This window comes from Euprymna scolopes, chromosome 15 (assembly GCF_053919585.1).
Source record: "Euprymna scolopes isolate OS-2025 chromosome 15, ASM5391958v1, whole genome shotgun sequence".
Classification (NCBI taxonomy): Eukaryota; Metazoa; Mollusca; class Cephalopoda; order Sepiida; family Sepiolidae; genus Euprymna; species Euprymna scolopes.
In genome coordinates this window covers 117,310,462-117,335,197 of record NC_136496.1, presented here as the reverse complement: position 1 = coordinate 117,335,197, position 24,736 = coordinate 117,310,462, and the positions used below count along the sequence as shown (strand labels likewise).

Sequence of the window (24,736 nt, the reverse complement as noted above, 5' to 3'; positions counted from 1 at the left end):
GCCTGGTTCACAAAGTATGGAAATAAAAAATTTAAAAAAAAACATTTAAAGTGTTTTTGATATAGATGTACATAAGAATACTTTGATAAGTATGTTTTAACTTAAATAGGGATGGTATAATAAAATTGTGGGGTCTGCGTTCGCGCCTGGCCTCCATAGAATGGAAATAGGCACAAACTTTAATAAAGACTTTTTATATCTATCTGCGTAAGTAATACTTTGATAATTATGTTTCAGTTTGAAGAAATATGGTGTCATAAAATTATGGGGTGTTTGTTCGCACCTGACCTCCATAGAATGGAAATATGTCACAAAGTTTAACAAGGTTTTTTAATATAGATCCACAGAATATTGTGATAAGGGTTTCAGTGTGGACAGGTATGGTATAATAAATTATGGGGTTTATCTATTTTATTTTTACTTTCATCATATTTTGCTTTGGTTTTGATACCCCCAAATTCGAAGCTATCTCTTTACAACCCTTCCTTTTAATAACCTATCATACTTTAATAAATCAGAGTCCATTTTCTGTAGGCTGTTTTTGAACCCAGTCAACAACGGGTACTTTTGCTAGTATATATAAAGCAGAGTTGTGTGAAGGCTATGACTACAATCATTGTCATGCTTAGTCTGAGCCAGGCACAGTTTGCAGCAATTAAAAATAATAGTTCCTAAACTTAACTTCTATCACGTTTCTACCATCCAAAACTAAAATCACAACAAAATTTTCTGCATCAAAAAAAATCCGACACTTATACTTTCTCTACCAGTGCATCTAAAAATTTAACAGTATATGAATGCTCGATTACAAAAACTGGTAATTTTGACGCTTACAAAGTAAGTCACCTTATACCGACTTAAAATTGATTGGTATACTGTTACTGAATTCTCAGTTATTTGAACATAATTCGGAATATTAAATTTATATATATATATATATACATACTTCGGAATATTAAAAAAAAAAAAAAAGAAAGAAAGAAAAATAAAATAAAAATAATCATATATGTATATGTATATACACACACAGTGTCATGGGATGAAAGAATACATATTCGTAAAAATGAATAACAATTTAGGTGGCTGATAAGCATAATATATTTTCTTCTTTGTGGTGGTGACTTAAGGTATACTGGCAAATTTTTCTAATCCTAAACTGATGATAAAACGAATTTAACAGTATTCTATCAGAACTAACTGCAAAAATATTCACAATTCATCAATTAATGCTAATGAACAGTGAAGAAAAAAATTAAAACAAGTTCACTTGGCTCTTTTACAAAATTACCTTCACCAGTAACGACCTTACCAACAGCAGTAACACACTATACATAATTTACCCCCTTGTTTCAAACCTGACAAATACACCAAATAATAAAAAAAAAACCTTGGCTTAGACCCCAAATTTATAAGCACACAGGAACTAAACGTCAAACTTGACATTGAAATACAGTTCTGCAGAACAGCATATCATTAAATGGCCTAACTCGTACTAAACACATAATGCCAGCAACTCCTCTCCATGCAACCACTATCTAAACAACAAATTCAGAAGACATAAGAATAATACACTATCATACAATGAAAAAGATTTAACATCTGGTTCAACCTCATAAGAATGCAATGATTCGCTTCAAAAACAAAATTTTTAATAAGTACTTTCAGTCAACAAGGGCAAAGAATTCTGTGTCATCTCTCAAAATACATATGACACTGACAGTAGAACACCTCAACAATGAAACATTGTATGCACCCACCACAAGCCCCCCCTCCTCTATACAGAAATAATAAAAAAACAATCAGATAAAAACAGTCTGAAACCTTTAGTAGAAATGAAGACAAAGAAAAGTCTCATTCTAACATTTAATAAACAGATTTATTAGTCATCTTTGCTCATAAAAATAAGGAAACCGGTTGTATAGAGAAAGGCTTAATCGTTGAAAGAGTTTCCGTGTAGAGATGTTGATTATACAAGCCTGTTGAAAGAGAAAGGTGTTCAATGGTTAAGTGTTGAAGCTGGTAGTCGTAGCGTAGATCCACGTATGGACAAGGGCAAAAGATTAGAGAGTCCTGTGGTAAAAAGAAAGTATGTGTACCGCATGTGGAGATAGCCATGTTGGCTTATTTGTATTCATGCTAGCCCAGGGCTAAAAGGCCCGGGTGAAGTCGTGTTCAAACAGAGGGGTGAACTGTCAGTAGGAGCTGGGAGGGAAGAGAGAGAGAGAGAATGTGTTGTCGGTTTAAAGTTTTATAAACTTGGTTACGTGACTGAGAGCTGACTTCTGATTGGACATGCCAGGAAGGAAGTGTATTTCAAAATCTCCAGCCACAAGAATTCGCTCCTGCTTGTGTTTGTTGCAAATCCATCTGTTAAAAATATGTAAGAGAAGAAGCCTCCCGAATAAATAGAACCTCACCATTAGAAACAGTAGACTCACATTTTACCATCTTATAAAGACACACAAGAACAACTCAACAACAAATAAGACCAATCGTGTGAAGCATGTCATAAAATCTAATTCTTTTCATAACTGCTTAAACCCTTACTACATACATACATTCTGCTACTAACATATACAGACTATATACGTAACATACACTTCAAATATAAACAAAACTACAAAAGCTATCAAAACAAGACACATACACTCGAGCTTGTATTAAAAAAAAAGTGCTTACAGGTACATCTTCATAAATTACAAATCAGCTCTCCTCACCAAAGCCAAAATAAATTGTCCAGGAATGAGGCTAACCATATTCATAGCAAATAGTGGTGCAATAAATAAGATCGCTCCATTAGATATTTTCAACAAATACTCAGGTAGAACGGAGACCCTCCAAATGCACCTGTTTCCTAAAACTACCACACTTTAACGATAAAATAACATTAGCCATCCATAAAACCATCTGCAGAGAAAAATTAGATATCCAAGTCACACACTCCAGACCAACACGGAGACACTTATCCAGAACTTGAAAACCAATCAACAACCCCTACACTCACCAAATTGTCCCATCAATAGCACATATTCAATGTGATATGCAAGGAGTTCTACATTGGTAGCACAGTTAGGCCATTGCATATGCATAAAAGACATCTTCATTCCAAAAATACAATCACAACCCCACCAAAGAAATACAAATGGTGGGATCCTTTTACCGCTCCAGAAGATATCTCACTGCTGACGCAATTCTTTATCTATATAAAAGCAAAGTACATTCTAGGATGGAGTACTGTTGCCACATCTGGGCAGGAGCTGCTAAAAACACTATCCTGCTTTGACAGAGTACAAAATAGGCTTCGTGGGGGATGACCTTTTCTCTTCCCTGCAACCTCTCTCCCACAAGAGACGTTACGAGCCTGCCTGTTTTATCGTTACTTCCATGGCAGGTTCTTGTCTGAGCTCCAATCCCTGCCCCCCTCCCTTGCCGATCTTTCACAAAAAACACCCGTCTAGCTGAAACCACTGTAAAAGATTTTCCCCACTCTTTATTTGTGCCAAAACCAAAACGTAGATTCCATGAACAAAGATTCTTTCTTAGAAATGCACCCCTGTGGAACTGTTCCGTTTGCCTGTTTCCCACCTGACTACAACCTGGATGTTTTCAAGTCCAACATAAACAAATTCCTGATGGACCATTCCCTTGAGCAGACACTTTATCAAATTTCGACACTAACATACTGTACACACAATAACCTTTATCCCTGAGTGGCTTCCGGGCCTTGATAAGTGGTGACCACCTTGTAAAAAATACAGAAAGACATAGGTAATCTGAGAATTACAGAATCACTGATAATAAAGAGATCAACCCCAAAATAAACAACAGAGTGGACTTAGAATAACAAACCATATTTATCATACACGACTAATATTTGGTGTGCATGGATGCTGAAATATCAGTTGACACAAAATTACATTTAACATCTGTACAGGACGCTAACATGCAATACCAAGACCGTTCAACAGAAGATAATATGTTATAACATTTTATATATATATATATATATATATATATATATATATAATAGATAACATACCCAAATAAACCCATGATATAATATAATCAACTACCATTACATCCTTGACAAACAATTAAGTAATAATATATATAAATAAGTTATAACAATTAAAAAGTAAAAAATTAAAAAAAGCCAAGCATGCAGGGTCCTCTCCATGAGTGAAAAATTTACTTTCACCATGACTAATGTTTGTGCAAATTTTTTAAAAAATCCAAGGCAGGATTATTGAGAAAAGTGCAAAATGAATGGACAGAGGATTTAGGGGCAACTTTACCCTTATGCCTCCTAGGGGGAGCAACCAGAGTTATCCCGGAAAATCCATTTTGACGGAAATTTACTTTCACCATGACTAACGGTTGTGCAAAATTTAAAAAATATTCAAAACATGGTTATTGAGAAAAGTGCAAACTAACAGACGAATGAGAGTAAATTACTAGGTCCAAAAATAATTCTACTTAACTATTGACAAATATTGGAGTTATCTCATTTAGACCCTGTTATTAAACAATAAAGAATGCATATACAGATATACATGATGTTAAACACATAAGTGAACAATTACCAGTGAAACAATGAAAACTGTAATAATTTTTAATAAATAAGACTAAATCTGACGCATATTTCCAAAATATTTCAGCAAGTATGAATCTGTCTTACTGCATAACTTTCAGTGTAAACATGAAAATCTGAGTGATTGCACAGTTTTCCTTTTCTTCCACTTGAAAAGGAAGTATACCTCGAAAATTTGAGGGGTGGGGGGAAGCAAAATGTAAGGAAATAAGAATGACAAATGGAAATACCTTGTCAAAACGATGCATTAAATTTGGGCAGCACATGTGCATCCAACGTTTAAAGAGCTGCAGTTCGCCAAAGAAAATCTGGTTAAAATATTGCAGGAATGCCGCCAATGTAAAGAGGAAACCAAGAATACAACTAAGCGTCAGGAATATATGAACACCAAACATGGAACTGTTTTTCTGAAAGTTAAAAAAAAATATTAGAAAGACTCAAAAAACAAGATTTATTTTGTTTTATGGCATAACACCTCGTGTTTTTTTTATGATTAAATGTGTACAATTAGTTCAACACAAGTTGTTATTTTGCCCATAGCAGGTGAAAACATGTGGGTTAATATCTTCCCTATAGTACTAGCAGAGCTGTTGAGTCGATTAGAGTCAGAGAAATTTATTACTTTGAGAGTCACTCCTTTTCAGGCATTCAAAGAAGACAGATGACGAGAGGGAAGACAGATGACGAGAGGGAAGACAGATGACGAGAGGGAAGACAGATGACGAGAGGGAAGACAGATGGCGAGAGGGAAGACAGATGGCGAGAGGGAAGACAGATGGCGAGAGGGAAGACAGATGGCGAGAGGGAAGACAGATGGCGAGAGGGAAGACAGATGACGAGAGGGAAGACAGATGACGAGAGGGAAGACAGATGACGAGAGGGAAGACAGACGAGAAAAAAAGGAAAAAGGTTAAACAGTCACTTTATAACTAGTGAGCAAGAAAAGAAAACGCAAAAGATGGAGAAATAGAAAAAAAGAAAAAGAAAAAAAAGGTTAAAAACTCACCTCATAACTGGTCTTTTTTGTCCAACCTTTGGTGTAACCAATGATGAGGAAAATTGTGAAAGCAGTATATAGGGTGAGTGTGAAAAAAGTTAAATTTAAAAATCGTGAAACCTAAAAATTTAATGAAAAGAAAAAAAAAATTAATTAACTTGGCATTTCAATAGGTGAACATTTTTTTTTTTTTTTTTGAGGACTAATTATTTGGATAATTTGAAATCCTCTTCTTATCTCGAATATTATTCTCACATTTTGACCGATCTTCTGACCTTCTCCAAGTGTGCCTTGTTCAAATTTTATTTCACAGGTATGGATTGATCTCATTCTATCAGCCATGATCAGATAGAAATAAGTAATTCTCAGTTATATTGCTAGTATCATTTGTAGCGAGGATTCAACAACAAAAATAAAGTGCTAAGTAAAAATCAGTTCTATCCTAAAGCAAATACTAAAAATATAATTAAGAATTGCTTAAAACTTCTACTTGGTCATAGCTGATGGAACAAGAACAATTTAACTTTGGATTAATTTTAAATTTTGCTCAAATTTTTTTTTTTGTTCAACAGATTCCTGAATTCAATAAAACATCCCTAAAAAAGTTTTGAGGTTACATCAGCCAAAACATTGTTTAAAGAATTCAAATACAAATGTATAATTGTTTTTATCAATACAAAATATTTAAGATTTTTTTTTTTAAATAGGCATCACCACTTATCAAGGCCCAGAGACCACTCGAGGATAAGGGTTAAGAGTGTACAGTAGTCAATTGGACAATATAGTAATCGTTAGTAATGGAAATTTGGTAAATTTGTTAACTTAAGTGGAACGGCTCATCAAAAACTTGTTTATGTTGGACTTGAAGACAATCAGATTGTAGTCAGCTGGAAACAGTTCCACAGGCATGCAGTTCTAAGAAGCTTTGTTCATGGAATCTACGTTTAGGTTTAGGCACAGATAAAGAGTGGGGGGAATTATTGGTAGTGTTTTCAGCTAGACGAGTGTTTGTGAAAGTTTAAGGTTTTGTATTTACATGCTAGTTAAAAGTAAAAAAATGTATTAAACAAAACAAATATTTCTAAATTATTTAGAATCAAAAAGTGGGGTGGGCATGCTACAGAATTAGATTGTTTTTGTTCTGGAGGTTGAATGCTAATCCTCAGCACAGACGATACTAATATAATAAAGCTGATGAAATTAGAACAGTCTTTGCCTGTGGATTAAGTAAAGGTTCAGTTCAGAATTCAGTGAAGGATTCACAAGTTTAACAGGAGCTCGATAGTCTGAATGATCTAAATTATCCTCATCTCAAAAATTTGGAAAGACAAAATGAAAATAAAAAGAATCCTGGGTTATGCAGGTAGGGACAGCTGGTACAGCACTTGTGTCCCCCCCCCCCTCGATGTACATACCCATGACTAACCCGACCAGCAGCAAAATCCAACCCCTTTATTGCTGAGGTTTCTATTTGCTGGAAAGCCTTCTAATAATAGTTTTCTCACTCGGACTGTTAGACTTTGGAATTCCCTTGCTGTTTCCTGCTTCCCTGACTGTACTAACATGCAAAAGTTTAAACATAATGTGAACAAAGATCTTGCTGCTTAACTCCTCACAGTTCCCTGTTAGACAGGATCCTAAATAGCAGCCTCTTACTTTCCAAGAGGCAATATGCCTTGTTTGGGGTGAAGATGAATAAATATTATATAATTACGTCAAAAAAATGAGAGTTCATATAGAAACGTTGTTTTAATTTGAATAAAATACGCATCAAATGCATTTGGCTTCCGACCTTCTTCAGGTGTACCTTGTCGAACTTTGGAATCTGTACGGAATTTCCAATGGAACCATTTTATTTTTGTTTTATATTTTCACCCCAAACAAGGCACGTTGCCACTTTGATGTAGGGGGCTACTATCAGAGACCCAAGTTGCAGGGGTACTATGTAGGGAGTTTAGCAGCAAGATGTCTGTTCATATTACACATGTCAGTACAGTTGGGAAGCAGGAAACCAGAAGAGAATTCCAAAGTCTTGCAGTTCTGGGGAAGAAGCGATTAGAGTAACAGGCTTTCTTACATCTAGGGATCTCAACTATGTAGCGGTGGGACTTCGCTGCTTGTCAGGTTTGTCATGGATATTTTCGTCGAGGGGGTACAAGGGCTTGTAGTTTGAACCAAGAAACAATATATATAGATTGTTATTATATTCATGTGATAATATACATAAATAACAATCTATACAGATCCCTAGGAGATCCAGATATCGGTACCGTCAGTTTCAAAATTCAAGAATCTAATCCCACTACAGAGACTTTGTATTCAAAATAATTAAATCTAGAAAAAAAAAAAAAAAAAAACCTGATCAACTTAGGTAATTTTTGGAATATGACTTTTCGTTCAGTGATGAGTATGTACATCAAAAATTTTAAGTACTTTTTTTATTTATTTTTTTAAATCAAGTGTAATTCTAACTAAGCGCCAAATCTTTTTCAAAAATAGATGTAAAAAAATTTTAAAATGTGAAAAGGCCAAATTTAATATTTTTCACAATAAACAATGAATAGGATATCGTTTTTTTTTTTTTGGTGGGGGAAGGGCATGCCACAAACACATAATTCAACTTTATGCAATACATATTTTAATTTTGGTACATTTTTTTTTTATTTTTATTTTTTTTTTTTAATTACATTTTACCCCAAACAAGGCACATTGCCACTTTGGTGTAGGGGGCTACTATCAGGGGCAACAACTACTGGGGTACTATGTAGGGATTTGGGCAGCAAGATGTCGGTTCACATTACACTTGACCTTCTGCACGTCAGTACAGTTGGGGAAGCAGGGACCTGGAATGGAATTCCAAAGTCTAGCGGTTCTGGGGAAGAAACTACTGGAGTAGAATGATCTTTTACATCTAGGGATCTCTACGGTGTGGGGGTGGGATTTAGCTGCCTGTCGGGTTTGTCGAGGGTGTTTACATCGTGGGGGCACAAGTGCTTGCAGTTCGTCAGAGCATTCACCATTAAAATACTTGTAGAACAGGCAGAGGGATGCAACATTTCGTCGATGGGACAGAGGCTGAAGCTTAGATGACAGTTCAGGGCCTATCAGATTGGCGACTCTTTTGAACCTTGTCTAGGAGCGAGAGATTAGTAGCAGATGCACCAACCCAAACATGACAGCAATACTCCATACATGGGCGAATGGTGGCCTTATAGAGGTACAGGATACCTTCGGGTGTTAGTTTTCTAGCACGGTAGAGAGCCTACCTTCTTTGCAGCGGCCCTGGCAATGCTTTCAATGTAATTGTTCCAACTCATGTTTCCTGTGAACGTTAGGCCAAGGAGTTTGAAAGATGTACTTTCAGATAAAGAGTTGTTGGCCATTGCTATTGGTGGTAGAGAAGGTTTCTTGTAATTATCGAAGGAAACTAGTTTAGTCTTGGCGGCATTGAACGTGACCATCCATTTTTGTCCCCATTCCACTACAGATTGGAGGTCATCCTCCAGTGTTACTGCCATTTCTTTATATATGTGTTCATTTGTTTTCCTGCCGTGCCTGTTATAGTAGTAATACACACGGACGAAAAAAACGCTTTGGATAATCACAGATTTCAAGGTAGTTCTACTAAAATAGCCATATTTCTTAAACCAAAGCACTTCAAGTCTTCAAATTACTGTTTTGTTCAGAAATGAATATACTTTCAAATGAATTAATAAATATGAATGTACATTATATATTTCAAGAATTTTAAGCAAATAAAGTGATAAAAATGTGAACATCATAAAATGGTGTTTTCGGTAAGGTTTTGTAATGACCCTCCCTGTTTTCTAAAGGCCTGTACCATGATTGTATGAAGAATTTAGTCATGAAATTTGGGAACCAATCAGAAGAGGTGTTAATCTTAATACTGTCAAGTGTCCAAAATATTTTTGACCATTTCTTTTTTGTCGTGTTAAAAATAAGACTTTAATATGACGAGTATCGAACATTTTGAAAAAAAATTTCATCGGACACCCACTAGTAAGTAAATCATTCTTTTTACTATCTTTATCAATTAAGAGTATTATTTTATGTTGAGTAGGACCACAGTAATTGATAATAATTTAAAAGGACCTACCCAAATAAAAAAAAAAAAATGTTTCTATTTCTAGAGTTTGGTCAAATTAAGTTAGTATTAGTAGCAGCTGTAGTATTAGTCATAGCACAATATAAACAACACGCGTTCTTTAATTTTTATTCACGAATGAATTAAGAAAAACATGAAAATATGAATATAAAGGTTCTGATACGTTTAATTAGAACTATTTTGTTATCAGAATAACATTAGTTTAGAACTATTTGGTTTTCAGAATGTATGATAACAATCCCAACCAATTCGGCATTATGAATCCATTATAATTTCTCACATTTCTGATCAAATTTAAAAACATGGTTAAAAAAAAAAAAAAAAAAAAAAAAAAAACGAAATATACTTGCATGCACTTTTATTCATTGCATTAGTTTTGAACAGCGAATTAAAACAATGTTTCACTGCGAACAGCCACAAATGTTTTTTCAAAATCAAAAGATGTATGAAAATCTTGTTTGTATTACTATACACAGATTTGAAAAAGTTGTCAGAAAACAAATATATAACAAATGTTATCAAAGGCAAGATAAGTTACTTTTCTACCTAACTGGATATGTTTTTAGTGTTTATATTTAATGTAATATATTTATTCAGCTCGAAAAACAGTGTTTACCGATGTATTCGAAAATTTAAAAATGGCGTCCGACTCTTTGAGGCGGTAAGTTTGGGAAAATGAGTTATAAATAAAAAAACAGACAAAATACTGTTAGAAACTTGCTCAATATGTTACCGTGACATAGGCGGATATATATTTGGCGGGTTTTTAACAGTATTTTGTCTAGTTTTTTTAATTTTAACTCATTCTCTCAAACTTATCGTGTGAAAGAGATAGTCGGCCGCCATTTTTAACTTTCCAATACATTAATAAGCACTGTATGTTTTTCGAGCTGAATGAACATGTTGCATTAAATAAAAACACTAAAAACATATCCAGTTAGGTAGAAAAGTAACTTATCTTGCCTTTGATAACATTTGTTATGTATTTGCTTTTTGATAACTTTTTCGAATCTATGTGTACAGTAATACAAACCCCGTTATTTTTTTTTCTACTTATTAAGCGAAACATATTTTTACCACCTGCTCCAGCATAGTATAAACGGTCTATGGAATAAACACGTTCAACCTCGAAAATAGAAATCAACAAATTTATGGAATTTTCTTTGAAATTTCGTAACGCAGTTTCTTATTAAATTAAAACTCAATATAACATTTGCTGACTTATTTACCTACAGAATACACATATATATAACTTTCTAAAACACTTTAACCCTAACAATAACACTAAGTTCGAGTAGCAAGCCCCCCCCCCCCCAAATACCTCTGTAAGCCACATACAAGCATCTAAAACAAACAAACAAACAAAAAATAGATCCTTCCTTAAAGAAAAATGCACATAAAAAATTGGTTAACTGTCCTAAAATGCTAGAATGGCCTGGAAATGGTGAATTATTTTACATTAAATTTTTTGTGAAACTAACCGCCCCCCCCCTCTAATATTGTTTTTGTTGTTTTTGTCAAGTTTTCAGTATGTTCACACATAATTTTCCTTAGCCCTACAATTAATTCAAAGTCCGAATGGAAACCCTCCCCATATTCTCATTGCATAGAAACCCTCTTAAAACTACACATAATCGTCTTAAAAAAATAAAACAAAAAGCAAACAGGATTTATCTCCCATTAAAAAAAGCCCAGTTCACTGCCCTAAAACGCTAGAATGAACTGTAATGTGAAATTATTTTACTTTAAATTCTAAAATAATTTGTTTATCCTTCATTAAAGTTTTTCATGGCATTTCATACATAATTGCCTAAAAAGGTAGAATCACATTTTGGAAGGGTGGTCAGAAGGGTTGGGTGGGGTAAAACAGGTGTTAATCTATAATAATACCAACGAAATATTGCAATATATTCATTGTTAAATGGTCCTATAATTAGATTTAAGTTTTTTGTACATAAAGAACATTGCAATTCAACTAAGAGTTCTCCAACTTCTTTTATGTCTATGGATACATGGCATTTTTAAGGAATTGCAGCATATTTATGCACATTTACTGCAGATTAGTGGGAAACCATGAACTTTGGGAGATTTTCAGTCGCATATTCTGATTCCTTGTACAAAAATACACTTATACGGTAAATTTCATTGCTTAGTCTTGTGTTTTAACAAAGATATGACATTTTTACTGAAAAAGTAGTGTAAAACGCATATGGTCTTAAAGAGGGGAAAATATCCAAACATGTGAGGCACAAAAATAGTCATAACTTCCTTAATTTTAATCAGATTTTAAAAATTAAAAAGATTCTTAGCTCATCAAGCTCTTTATGTATATCAATATTGAAATATTTTAAGCTATTTCAATTTTTTCATGTGTATTGCTAGTTATAGTGTGGTGTCATCAGCATATATACCCATCTCAGAGGCAATTTTGTCGGGGAGGTCATTTATGAATATTAGGAATAATAGAGGTCTGTATAGACCCTTGGGGAACTCCTGCATTTATATCATATTGTTTTGATGTACAACCATCGAGGACAACCTGGATTTTTCTCTTATCTAAGAAGGATTTAATTATGTTAAGTATTCTACCAGTGATACTGTATGATCTAATTTTCCTGAGGAGACCCTCATGCCCTGTCAAAAGCCTTAGTATATCTAGAGCTACCGCTCTGCCCTTCCCTGCTTTGTCCAGTTCATGACCCAATCTCCAGCAAGTTTGCGTCAGCATCTTTTGACAGGTTACAGAAGCAGCCAGAACATGCCAAAGCAAAGATCGGGAGACAATTCAAAACATGGCATTACCGTCATCCTCCATGTTAAGAATAGTTGTCTATTTTTCCTATATTGATATTGCCTGTTGCAAGTAATTTTTGACTTTAAAAAATTTTCTTGAACTAGCAGGCCAGCTGGAGTTGTGCAGTTGTAAAATGTACTGAAATGATATTTTAATTTGCAGATTTCCTATTTATTATTACAGAACCAATTCCCTATTGATTATTAGATTCTACTTGATATGTACTAATGATTTTCAAAGTTAGAAAAAAAAAAAGAAAGAAAATTGTCTTGGGTGGCATTAGCTAAAATCAAAACGAAAATATGTAATGCTTCCGCCTTACTGTTTGAGTTATCGTCAAATAGATAAATAGTTAAAATGAATGACTTTTAACATATAAACATTTGTGCAGGTTTACTACAGTACTTTAAGTCTGTTTATGTCTGCCAAGTTTCAAATTGTTTTCCAATTCAAAATTTTAGAAACTTGATGAAACAAACGTAAAAAAATAAAAATAAAAATAAAAACAGTTGAAAGAAACTCACTGTAGTTAATCGTTGGCTGAAGGAAGCTCGGATTGCTGTACTTCCTGTAATCACTAACTGAAATGTAAACAGTGTAAAAAGTTACAATTTTTTTTAAAAGGTAGAGACAATGCAATTTGTAGAAAGCACAGTTGGATATGAAACAAGATAAACACATCAAATTACAATATTCCCACTTAAATGTAAAGGCCTACTATTTGGGACCATGTTTACAGGAAAAAATGCAAAGAGATGAGCGAGATGTCAGCTTACAGTAGACTTAAACTTCTGCATGTCAGTACAGTCACAGAAGCAGGTAACAGAGAAAATTCCAAAGTATAGCAATCCAAAGGAAGAAGCTATTAGAGTAGAAGGATTTCCAACATCTAGATAATTCTACAGTGAATTTTGTTGCTAAAATGTAATGTGGGGTTTTGTTGCTAAAATGGGGTTTGTCAAAGGTATGTACATCGAGTGGATACAAGTGCAAGGAGTCGATCAGAGCACATTTCATTAAAACATGTACAGAGATGCAACATTGGGATGATGGGTCAGGAGTTGGAGCTTAGTTGACAGTGCAGGATTTATTAGATCGGAAACTCTTTCTTGTCTAAGAAGGAAGAGACTAATGGTGGATGCACCAACCCTGATGTTGCAACAATACTCCATTCGTGGGCAAATGGTGGCTTTGTAGCGATATAAGATACTCTCAGATGTAATTTTCTAGCATGGTAGAGGAAGTCCACCTTCTTTGCAACAGCCTCTATAAATATGTCACTTAGTTTCACAAAGATAACAAAATTGCACTTGTATATTTTTACTCACTGCAATCTTTTTCCCCTCTTTTTTTTTTTTTATTAAAATGGGTTTCAGGTTTGTATTACTGTACACAGATTCGAAAAAGTTGTCAAAAAACAAATATATAACAAATAAATGTTATCAAAAGCAAGATAAGTTACGTTTCTACTAAACTGGATATATTTTTCGTGTTTTTATTCAATGTAACATGTTTATTCAGCTCGAAAAACATACATTGTTTACCGATGTATTGGAAAATTCGAAATGGCACCCGACTCTTTAACACGGTAAGTTCTGGAAAAGGTGTTATAAATAATAAACTAGACAAAATACTATTGAAAAAAACACTGAATATATGTCAACCTATGTCACGGTAATATATATTGAGCGAGTTTCTAACAGTATTTTGTCTAGTTTTATATTTATAGCACATTTTCCCAAACTTACCGTGTTAAAGAGAGAGTCGGACGCCATTTTGAATTTTCCAATACATCGGTAAACACAGTATGTTTTTCGAGCTGAATAAACATGTTACATTAAATAAAAACATTGAAAACATATCCAGTTAAGTAAAAAGTAACTTATCTTGTCTTTGATAACATTTATTTGTTATATATTTGTTTTTTTGACAACGTTTTCGAATCTATGTGTACAGTAATACAAACCCTGAGTTTCTTTATTAGATTTTTACATCAGCAAACTTTCTTAAAGTTTTCACCTTGTTTCACTTGATCCCATAGGAACTCCAGCTGCCTCACATATGAACGCACTGGATGCATTTGAGTTTCTTATTAATTCTCTTTAGATATGCGATATATTTTGCTTTATTTAATATCCTGAAACTTTTCCCTTGGTTGAATTCAAATATAACATTCTCTTGATTGTCTGATGATTTCTTCAAATCCTAAGAAATTTGAAGCAAAGACTTTCCTTTGCTACTTTCTTAGATTATATAGTTCTTATCATTGTTAGTTTCTTTTTACGAGCGATAATACTAAATTCCAGTTCTTATAATCTCTATACACTGCAAATTGCTATAATTACTGAAATAAAAAAATAAAAATACTAAGTAATCTGAAATAAAGAAATTGGAACTTAGTAGCTTTCATGCTTACTAGCTATACATAATACAAATTATTTCATTCGATAACACATATCTATGAAGTTTACAAAAAATATTTGACAACACCTCTTTTGCATATAATCTCTAGACAGTTTAATATGCAAGAAAGATGCAACTGCAATATAGAAACTAACAAAGCAAACACTTAAATTATTTGCATCATAAAATGTTTATTAAAGCAGTTATTAATGCACTGGAACGGAGTGTCATTTTGTAAACTTTCAAAGATTGAGCAGCATACTTCGGTGTACAGTTCCATTGGCACTTGGATTTGCTTCTGACGTTCAGCAATGCTATTAAAGTAGACACGGTTTCTGTTTTCAAATGACACACGAAATAGAAAAGTCTTAAAGTTATAAACAAAAAGAAATATATAGTTCCTTATGATATTTTCTTACAACTTTAACCTTTTGACAAACATAAGAACAATTGTAGTAAAGCCAAGACTACTACTACTACTACTCTATCCATCCCTTTTCCTTCCTTTTTTATTTTTTGTTTACATTTCTAGATAGAAAATAGTCGTGTGAGAACAGTGAATTTGTTGACACATTTACTAATCTGTTTCAATATTAATTTTATTTAGATATTTTTTTGCTTCAGGTTTTATTAATTTTTTTTTTTTTTAGATTTTACGTTTCTATAACTTAGTTGAAGGATTCCAATATGGAATTTTCATTCTTATATTTCTCATCAGTAGGTTCATGTGCGTTTTTGCTGCTAAATGACTTTTGGCATTAGATTCGTTTTTGAGCGATTATTCGGAAAAATAGGTAATTTTACACGAATAGGAAGGATTTTTTTTTTTACATGTTTGAGTGATCCATCCGTGATTTTTCATTTTAATATACTTTCATATAAATGTTTGTTATGTCAAAAAAACAAAACAAAAAAAAAAAAAACTATTTTCTTTACGTCACAAGTGTCACGCTTATACATGAATTCCATAGATAATATAACATACTGACCCAACGGGTCACGGGTAGTCTAGTATATATATATATATATATATATATATATATATATATATAGTTATGTATGGCAGACACTGTATGAAAAGGGTGTAAACCTGAAAAGAAAACACCCAGAAGATTTATAGTGAGAGTTGAGTGCCCTTTCTAATGCCAACTTGTTACATATCAGGAGACCCAAGTGGTTTATGTAGATAAAACCTCTAAATGAGATAGTAATCAAAATCTGCAGGGTTTACTCAAAGTCTAAGCGCCTAACACTCGCCATACTTTAATACTTTTGCATCATGCATTGGATTCATTTCCTGGAGACAAATCTTAAAGTATACAATTCTCACTTTCAAATGACACATGAAATAGAAAAAATGCAAAGTTTTAAAGTTACAAACAAAAGAAAAAATATTGGGTTGGCAACTAAGTTCCTGCTGTTTTAAAAAAAATATATATTTTTTAATATATTGTTTGTTTTTTTTAATTTATTTGTTATATTTGATTTATTTTGGTTAAAGTTATTTCAGTTTATTAATTTTCAGATCAAAGAGATGCCATTGATTAGTTTTTGGTTCTTATTTTACTTTTAAAAAAATGTACATTTAAAAGTTGCCAATCTAATATAGACTTATAGCAGACTGTGTCTGAAAAGGGTGTAAATACGAATAATAGCATTGAAAAAGAATTCAAGACGAGTTAAAATAAAAGACCAGTTTTCTATCAGAGAAAAAAAAAAAAAAAAAACTTACCAACAATCCAGCTAAGACGCCAATACCATAGCAATTCTTCTTTCCAATATAAATCTGTCCGTCTCCATTTTCTTGGAGAGGAATAATGACAATTTCAGTTATACCTTAAGAAAAATAAAAAATACATCCGTAAAATAATTTAACTTGCTAACAAATATATACTTCCTTCAATCACATTTTTGCTAACCTGGAAAGTGTTGGAAATTTCTTTGAATTTCTAACGCTGAAAAAGAAACAATTTTTTTTTTTATCAGAACAAACTGGTATTTTTTTTTTTTGGCGGTTTAATTAAACCCAACAAGTTATTGCAATTTAAAAAATATGTTTTAAATATATTTTCAATTACAATGAAGGTAAATAGTCGTCAATTAGGTTCTTTCCAAAAACATTTGTTCTGGAGAGTGTTCTTTTTTGTTAAAGAAAGTTCAGTAGTTTTGGGTTTTTTTTTTTTTTGAGTAAAATAGTTTCATTCCGTCCAGCGAATTGGTTTCTGCTCTTCTGAGAAGAGTTCGCTTTTCTTGGTCTTTTATTCTCAACAGTTAATTTGCATAAGTGGTTTTAAGCAAATTGTCTTAAAGTCTGTGTCAAGATTATTTCTAACAAAGGATGGTATCGATAATGAATGAACTTATACTACCTCTCCATCCCAAAGGAGAAGGTAATGACTGGGTAGATGTTCTTATGACAACAGAACAGATATAACACTACCCTCCCTGAATTGAGCATTGAAAAATAGAACATTAATGCTGGTCGGTTGAGCTCACTTTTTACCTTGGTCTGCACGGCATCTCAAATTCATAGCGGTCTATGCATACATACAGCAAATTCACACAAGATGGATAGAAAATTGCAATTCCACTACTGAAGGGCAACCACAAATTGAAAACGTGAACTCTAAATAATTGTCTCATCATTGTCGCTGTGTACATTATGTATCATCAGTTCTGACCCCAACCCCCCGCTATAAAACACGATTAAGGAGTACAGAATCATAAAGCCTTCAGTAAACATCCCTCTGCCTGTTCTACAAGTATTTTAATGGTGAATTCCCTGACGAACTACAAGCATTTGTACTCCAACGTAAATACCTCCAACAAACACGAAAAGCAGCTAAATCCCACCCCTTCTATTCTAATAGTTTCTTCCTCAGAACTACTAGACTCTAGAATTCCCTTCCGGGTTTCTACTTCCCCAACGGTACTGACATACAGAAGTTCAAGCTTTATGTGAATAATAGGCATCTTGCTTCTCATCTCCCTTCATAATGTCCCCGATAGTAGCCCCCTATTTCAAAGTGGCGCTGTGCCTTGTTTGGGGTGAAAAAAAAAAAAAAAAAAAAAAAAGGTTGCATGTTTTCCATCCATTCTAATAACAGATTTGCTGCAGGTGAAAAATACTTGGCTAAGAGAAAAAGAGGGGACACAAAAAACTGAAAATATCTTTGATTTCAGATTTGGCCATCCAGAATTTAAAAAAAAAATAAAAAATAAAAAAAAATAAGTGTCTCTCCTTAAACAAGAATGCATATTGAGAGATGAAGTCTGAGGGAAAAAATGTTGGTACAGATAAGAGGTTCCTTGCTGCGATTATGATTCATTTAGGAACTTACAAATTTAATGGTTGTCCTGATATGGAACCTTTGGTCAATAGATTTTTGTCTTCACAGATTAGGTTGACCATTATCTCAAGTGGTCAGTTTCCGGGTCGTCAAATAGGGATGGGCTGAGAGGAGAGGCAGATGTAATCAGTTTCAGTAACTGAGAAAAAGATTGGGAATTTAGGATTTCCGATAAAAAATATATATACTCCAGCAGATGAGAAGCAGTTTGATTTTTTTTGTGTGCCTCTCCAAGATGGGCTTTTAGCCTTAAAGGATTGTGTTCCTTGGACTTTTGATTTAGTCAGCTAAAATTTTTCATTTGCAAGTCTGTTATTCAAGGGAAGAGAACAAGCACTGTTGTAATCTTCAATAAATCTTTGTTAATTGTTTCAAACAAGAGTTGCAATTTTATTTGGAAGGAGAAATCTGTTGCAGCACTAACCAAAACCAAATTGACATTGTAACCAATTTTGGAATCTAACAACTTTGGACTGTTTGGCATGAACAAATAAAAACGATCTGTGTAATGTATCCGTACATACACACTATAATCGTATACAATAAGGTTTTGGTTGTAAAAAGAAAATGATTTTCTTTGTTTTATATGAACATGCAGACACAAGATTCGATTATATTCAACTATCTGAAGACTGTTTGTTGATGGCAAGTAGACTTCCGTCTGTATATCCCTAGCCTTAGCAAATAACCGTTCATCTTCCGCGCAATTAGTTTTGCTTGTCACTTTTTTCCCCCCTTATCTTGTATTTATTCAAACCATGCTTGTATCACAATTACACCAAATCCATTCTTCATGTTAATTTGAATTCAAAATTTTTGTGAACATTAATTGTTTAAATCCAACCTGAAAACCTAATTTGTAACAAAGCCCTAGATATATCTAAGGCTTTTGACAAGGTATGTCATGAAGGTCTTCTCAGGAAAATCAAATCATACGATATTACTGGACGAATACTTAACATAATTAAATCCTTAAAAGAAAAATGCAGGTTGTCCTTGATAGTCGTACATCAAAACAATGATATAAATGCGGGAGTATCTCAGGTATCTATCCTAGGACCTTCATTATTCCTAATATTCATAAATGACCTCCCTGACAAAATTGTCTCAGATGGGTATATATGCTGAGGCCACCACGCTCTATAATAGGCACGACAGGAAAACAAATGAGCACATATCTAAGGAAATGGCTGAAACACTAGAGGAAGACTTCTAATCTCTAGTGGAATGGGGACAAAAATGGATGGTCACATTCAATACTGCCACGACTAAACTTGTTTCTTTCATTAATTACACGAAACCTTCTCTACCACCAATAGCAATGGCCAAAGACTCTTTATCTGAAAGTACTTCCTTTAAACTCCTCGGCCTAACGTTCACAGGGAACATGAATTGGAACAGATACATTGAGAGCATTGCCAGAACCGCTGCGAAGAAAGTAGGCTCTCTCTACCGTGCTAGAAAACTACTAATGCCTGAAATTATCCTGTACCTCTATAAGGCCACCATTCACGGACTATTGTTCTCACATTTGGGTTGGTGCATCTGCTACTAGTCTCACTCCTGGACAGTGAGAAAAAAGTCGCCAACTGATCGGTCCTGAACTGTCATCTAAGCTTCAGCCTCTGTCCCATCGACAAAATGTTGCATCCCTCTGTTCTACAAGTACTTTAACAGTGAATGCTCCGACAAACTGCAAGCACTTGTGCCCCCTCGATGTAAAAACAGCTAAATCCAACCCCTACACAGAGATCCATTGATGTAAGAGAGCATTCTACTCCAGTAGTTTCTTCCCCAGAACTGCGAGACTTTGGAACTCCCTTCAGAGTCCCTGCTTCCAACTGTACTGACATGTAGAAGTTTAAGTGTAATGTGAACATATATCTTGCTGCCCAACTCCCTACATAGTACCCCTGATGCTTATGTCCCTGATAGTAGCCCCCTACATCAAAGTGGCAATGTGCCTTGTTTGGAGTGAAAATGTAAAAACTGTCCATTGTCCGCTGATATATCTAAAATTCAAATATGAAGTTGCATTGCCAAAATCCATGAAACATTTCAACAATTCTTTTGGCTTTTTATTGTTTACAGACTTTATCAGTAATTCATAAATTATCTGTCTCATGCCACAAATCCATACAGAGTGACTGTCATAACAAAAACAAGGCAATTTTTTTTAAGTTGCCTTGTTCAGTCCATGTGTGGGCTGGATAACCATTTGGAATGCATTCCTCATATCTGGAAAATAATTTGAGACGGACAGAATAATAATGATGGTCCATTCAATCTATCAAATTTTTCTGGTAGGATTAACAGTCCATTAAAGACCGACTTGTAGAGGATGAAGTCACCTTTTATTGTGGTTGGCGATCCCATCCTCTATTGTTAAAGAGATTGAAGAAAAGTCACATGGTCTCCTATGCCAAATAATGAAAGCACGAAATATGCTATATCACAAATACGACCAAGTAAATTTATTTACATCATAGATACAGGAATTAAATTGTATGAGTTCATAGAGATGTATGAATTATGTTACTTGCGTTTTGGCCTCAGGAAACCTCGATGAAAGGTTGAACGTCGTTTTGGCCGTTGCCGAAACCAGGGAGTGTTTGTTGTCACATCTGCATTGTTTTGAGGTCCAACGAATGATACAAACTGGAAGTGAAGGTTGCTGTATCGCCCCCTTGTGACTAAGAATGATATTACCAGAGTTAAAGGGTGATAATTGTGTTTGCCTTAAGGTTTGTGTGTGCGTGTCAGCTTGTGTGGATAATTCAGTTCCCATAGACCCCCAACTGCTACTTAACTCAAATTAAAATAAAAATAAAATAAAGTTGTCAATTTAAAGTTTGCCGCCTCTAAAATAAACACTGTCCACTAGGTCAAATTTTTGCAGAATCACTTTGTTGCAATGTTTTTATCTTCAATGATGTTGAGAATAATTTTCACTGAGGCAAAGAAATACTTTTTTTCTTTTTAATTTATGAATTTTTGGTGTTATACTTACCAAGAAGTGAGGTGATGATGCCAGAGATGATCTGTGTGATGCCAATTACTTTGGGCCATGGATGCTGCCAAATCTTAGTTTCATCAGAAACCATGTTGGGATGAATTTGGTGATCATACTGCCAGTAATTGGTCCGACTAACTGAAATCGCAGAAACTTGAGTGTCATCATCATTGCTTTCGGCATCTATTTGGGGATGATAATGGAAGGCCGCCATTGTTTCAGGAAGGGGAGCCCGGATGTTCCTAAAAAAGAATTAAAAAAAAAATAAATAAATAAATAAAAATTATTTGCATTCAGTTTTGGAATTTAACAGCGGATATTTTTCAACATCCGTATACAAACAATATCCTCCATTTAGTGAGATTGGTAGCCCAAAACACGTTTTAAACAAAACCCCAATCTAAGAAATCTTCAATAGTAATATGTATCTATATAATAATAATAATAATGGTAGTGAACATGTTTATGAATAATTATGTATGAAAATTTAATTTTTATGATCAAAGGCATAGCATGATCTAACAAATAATTTAAAAGAAAAATTTTTTTAAATTTTAATATACAGACACAAAAAAAAGAAAATTTCGTTTTCTCCATTGAAAAATCTTCAAAATTAGAAAAATGCTTACAAATCTAGATTCCAAATAGGTGAAAAAAAAAAACTATATATATTCGAAATTTACAGATTAAAAAAAAAAAAAAAAAAAAAAAAAAAAATGGTAGATGAGAAAAGACAAACTGAAAAATAATAGGGCTGTTGTTGTAAAACTCTTCCTGCTCACTGTTTCCCTACTACCTACAGCCTTTTTTTTTTTTTTTTTCTAGACTAAGGTCAATAAGCATCTCCTGTCTTTGCAATAATCATCTTTTGTTCTTGTTAGCTTCTTACATCAAGTGGCTTCATGCCTTGTCTTGGGATTTCCAAGAAGAAAAAAAAAAATTCTTATCAATTAGTTTTATAATTCTCTTATTTATCAGTTTCCGTTTTAATGTTTTCAAGTAATGAATAGGAATTACCAGGGCCATCTACTCGATAATATATGCGGTGTATGTTTCTCTTTCGGTCTGAGGATGCAACTGAAGACAAAGGTTTATCACAAAATCAAACAACTTTCAAAGACAAATATCACCCCCCCCCAAAAAAAAAACAGAATTCCAGGCTTGCTTGAAGCATTATCAGAGCAAAACTTACTCGATATCTTAATCACTCACTACTCAACCGATTGCAGGAGTTACTAATACTTTAAAACGATATTTGTACATAAATTGCAACAGGTTTCTCAAAAACCAAAAAAATATGTTGATCAAATATGACAGTTTTTTGGTGATGAATAGATTCTAAAGTTCAAGTTAAAAGGTCATCAATTGAAAACAGTTTCAAAGTGTGTGTTTGTGTTTTATGCGTGCGTTTGTGTCTTATTATGCGAAACAAAAAAATAAATCACAATAGAATTTGAGGTTAAAAATAAAAATGCTTAGTGTTGATTAATAGCAGCTATTCAATTGAAAAGAGGGAATGACTCTTGAAAATATAGCAGCTATAAAAAAAATTGGTTACTTTTATGGTAAGTGCTCAACTGAGTTCCAATCCATGGTTCCCAGCTGTAAACCATTCACAACAAATACGCATTTAACCGTCAACAAATTCCATGAGCAGAGTTTCTTCCTTAGAACTGTCCGTCTATGGAACACAATATCATGGGGCTGCTTCCCAGCTGACTACATGGTCATTTTCAAATCTAATGTAAGTTTTATGCCGAGTCGTCCTCTTAAATAATCAGGCCCTACTCAAGTTCCACCATTACTGATCATGTTGCCTCATCTACTCAACATTGATTAACCCTTATCCTAGAGTTGCTTCTAAACCTTGATAACTAATGCCCCCCATCCACAAAAAAAAAAAAAAAAAAAAAAAAAAAAAACAAACGCTAAAGATCCAACACAGATAAAATTTTATCAAAGTTTTCACTTTTGCAGATAAATAATGGAATCGAATATTGTGAGGAATAGTACAAAGCCAGGGTCTTATTTTATTTGATTATATGGTGCTTCTACACAATATGAACCGAACCAACAGACTTTTGCCAAACATAAAACTTAAAAGTTAACGTTAAAATTAAAAAAAAAAAAAACATTTGGGTTGGTATTGTGTAAAAGTATATAATCTAATTGAAGTACTTGCATATGCTGGGTTTTATAACTTTTCAATAGCCAAAATTAAAAGTTAAGATCTATTAAATATTTTCCAAGCATTTATATTTTAAAAGAAAATAAAAATACTAAATAATTTCAAGTTCCTTATCGATATTAAGAAATAATTAGTACACTATAACAAAACAAGGCAGACACTTCATCAACAAATTCACCGATTAAAAAAAAAAAAAAAAAAAAAAAAAAAATTTTTAATCGTTTTAAAGGAGTTCACCATATTTTACCTCTTCACATACATCTATATATAATGTATATAATATATATTATATATATATATAATATATATTATATATATATATTATATATATATATATATATATATATTATATATATATATATATATATATATATATATATATATATATATATATATATTATATATATATATATATATATATGAGATATGCCTGAGCAATTAGATTGGGTTGACCTTCTAATGGGTTGAGGGTACCAGATTGACAGTTCCTGGCTGCTGTTCCCGACTGGTAGTACAGGTGCCCTAACTCTTTGGTAGCGTTTAGAGCGGCTGCTCCATCAACAGTTGAATAATAATATTATTCAACTGTTGATGGAGCAGCCATGGCACTACAAACAACCCGATATTATTAATATCGGGTTGTTTGTAGTGCCATGGCGCGCATGGAAAGAGACCCTGCATTCATCCCCGGTGGGCTTTCCTGAGGCCACAATCCTAATTGGAGAAAGGTCAGCTGATGGTCTACTTGTGATGCATGTCTGAAGCTCTGCATAACCTCTTGTTTAGCTCCCCCTTACCGAAACTCTTAAAAAAAAAAAAAAAAAAATGACGACAGTACAATCTAAAAATAAGCTTAAACCAGGATTAGGGACAAACAAATTCAACTTGCCTCCTCCCTTGAGGCTCTCATTCACAAATATCCGTGGGCTTAGAACTAACTTAGCTGATGTTGAAGCATTTCTCTTAACAAATACCCCGGATATCTTAGCACTAAGTGAGACTAACCTGCACTCCTCCATTCCCTCTAACCACTTTAACATGCCTGGATATCTCCCACTCTGCCGTAAGGACTCTGACAGACATATGCACGGACTTGGAGTTTACATTCGTAAGACCCTTCCCTTGACTAGAGAAACAAACCTAGAAACAGATGATCAAGCCTTCATGTGCTTTAGACTAAACATGCAACACAATATTAGCTACTATTATTTTCTCTACCGCTCTCCCTCGACTCAGGACTGCACCATAATAAACAAAGTATCTGACAGCATAGA

General features: G+C 33.7%; 1 protein-coding gene across 6 annotated transcripts in view; it reads right to left on the bottom strand.

The window, feature by feature from the left end:
* LOC145294092 (uncharacterized) overlaps positions 1-24,736 on the bottom strand; it is a 118,022-nt gene that overhangs the window by 1,847 nt on the left and 91,439 nt on the right. For all 6 annotated transcript variants that reach the window (XM_080141160.1, XM_080141157.1, XM_080141159.1 and 3 more), the window contains 5 exons: positions 21,272-21,516; positions 16,644-16,747; positions 13,033-13,089; positions 5,598-5,708; positions 4,822-4,998 (listed from right to left, as the gene is read on the bottom strand). In XM_080141160.1, coding sequence (XP_079997286.1) covers positions 4,822-4,998; positions 5,598-5,708; positions 13,033-13,089; positions 16,644-16,747; positions 21,272-21,488 — 666 coding nt within the window. In that variant the 5' untranslated portion in view covers positions 21,489-21,516. The remainder of the gene's footprint in view (positions 1-4,821; positions 4,999-5,597; positions 5,709-13,032; positions 13,090-16,643; positions 16,748-21,271; positions 21,517-24,736) is intronic.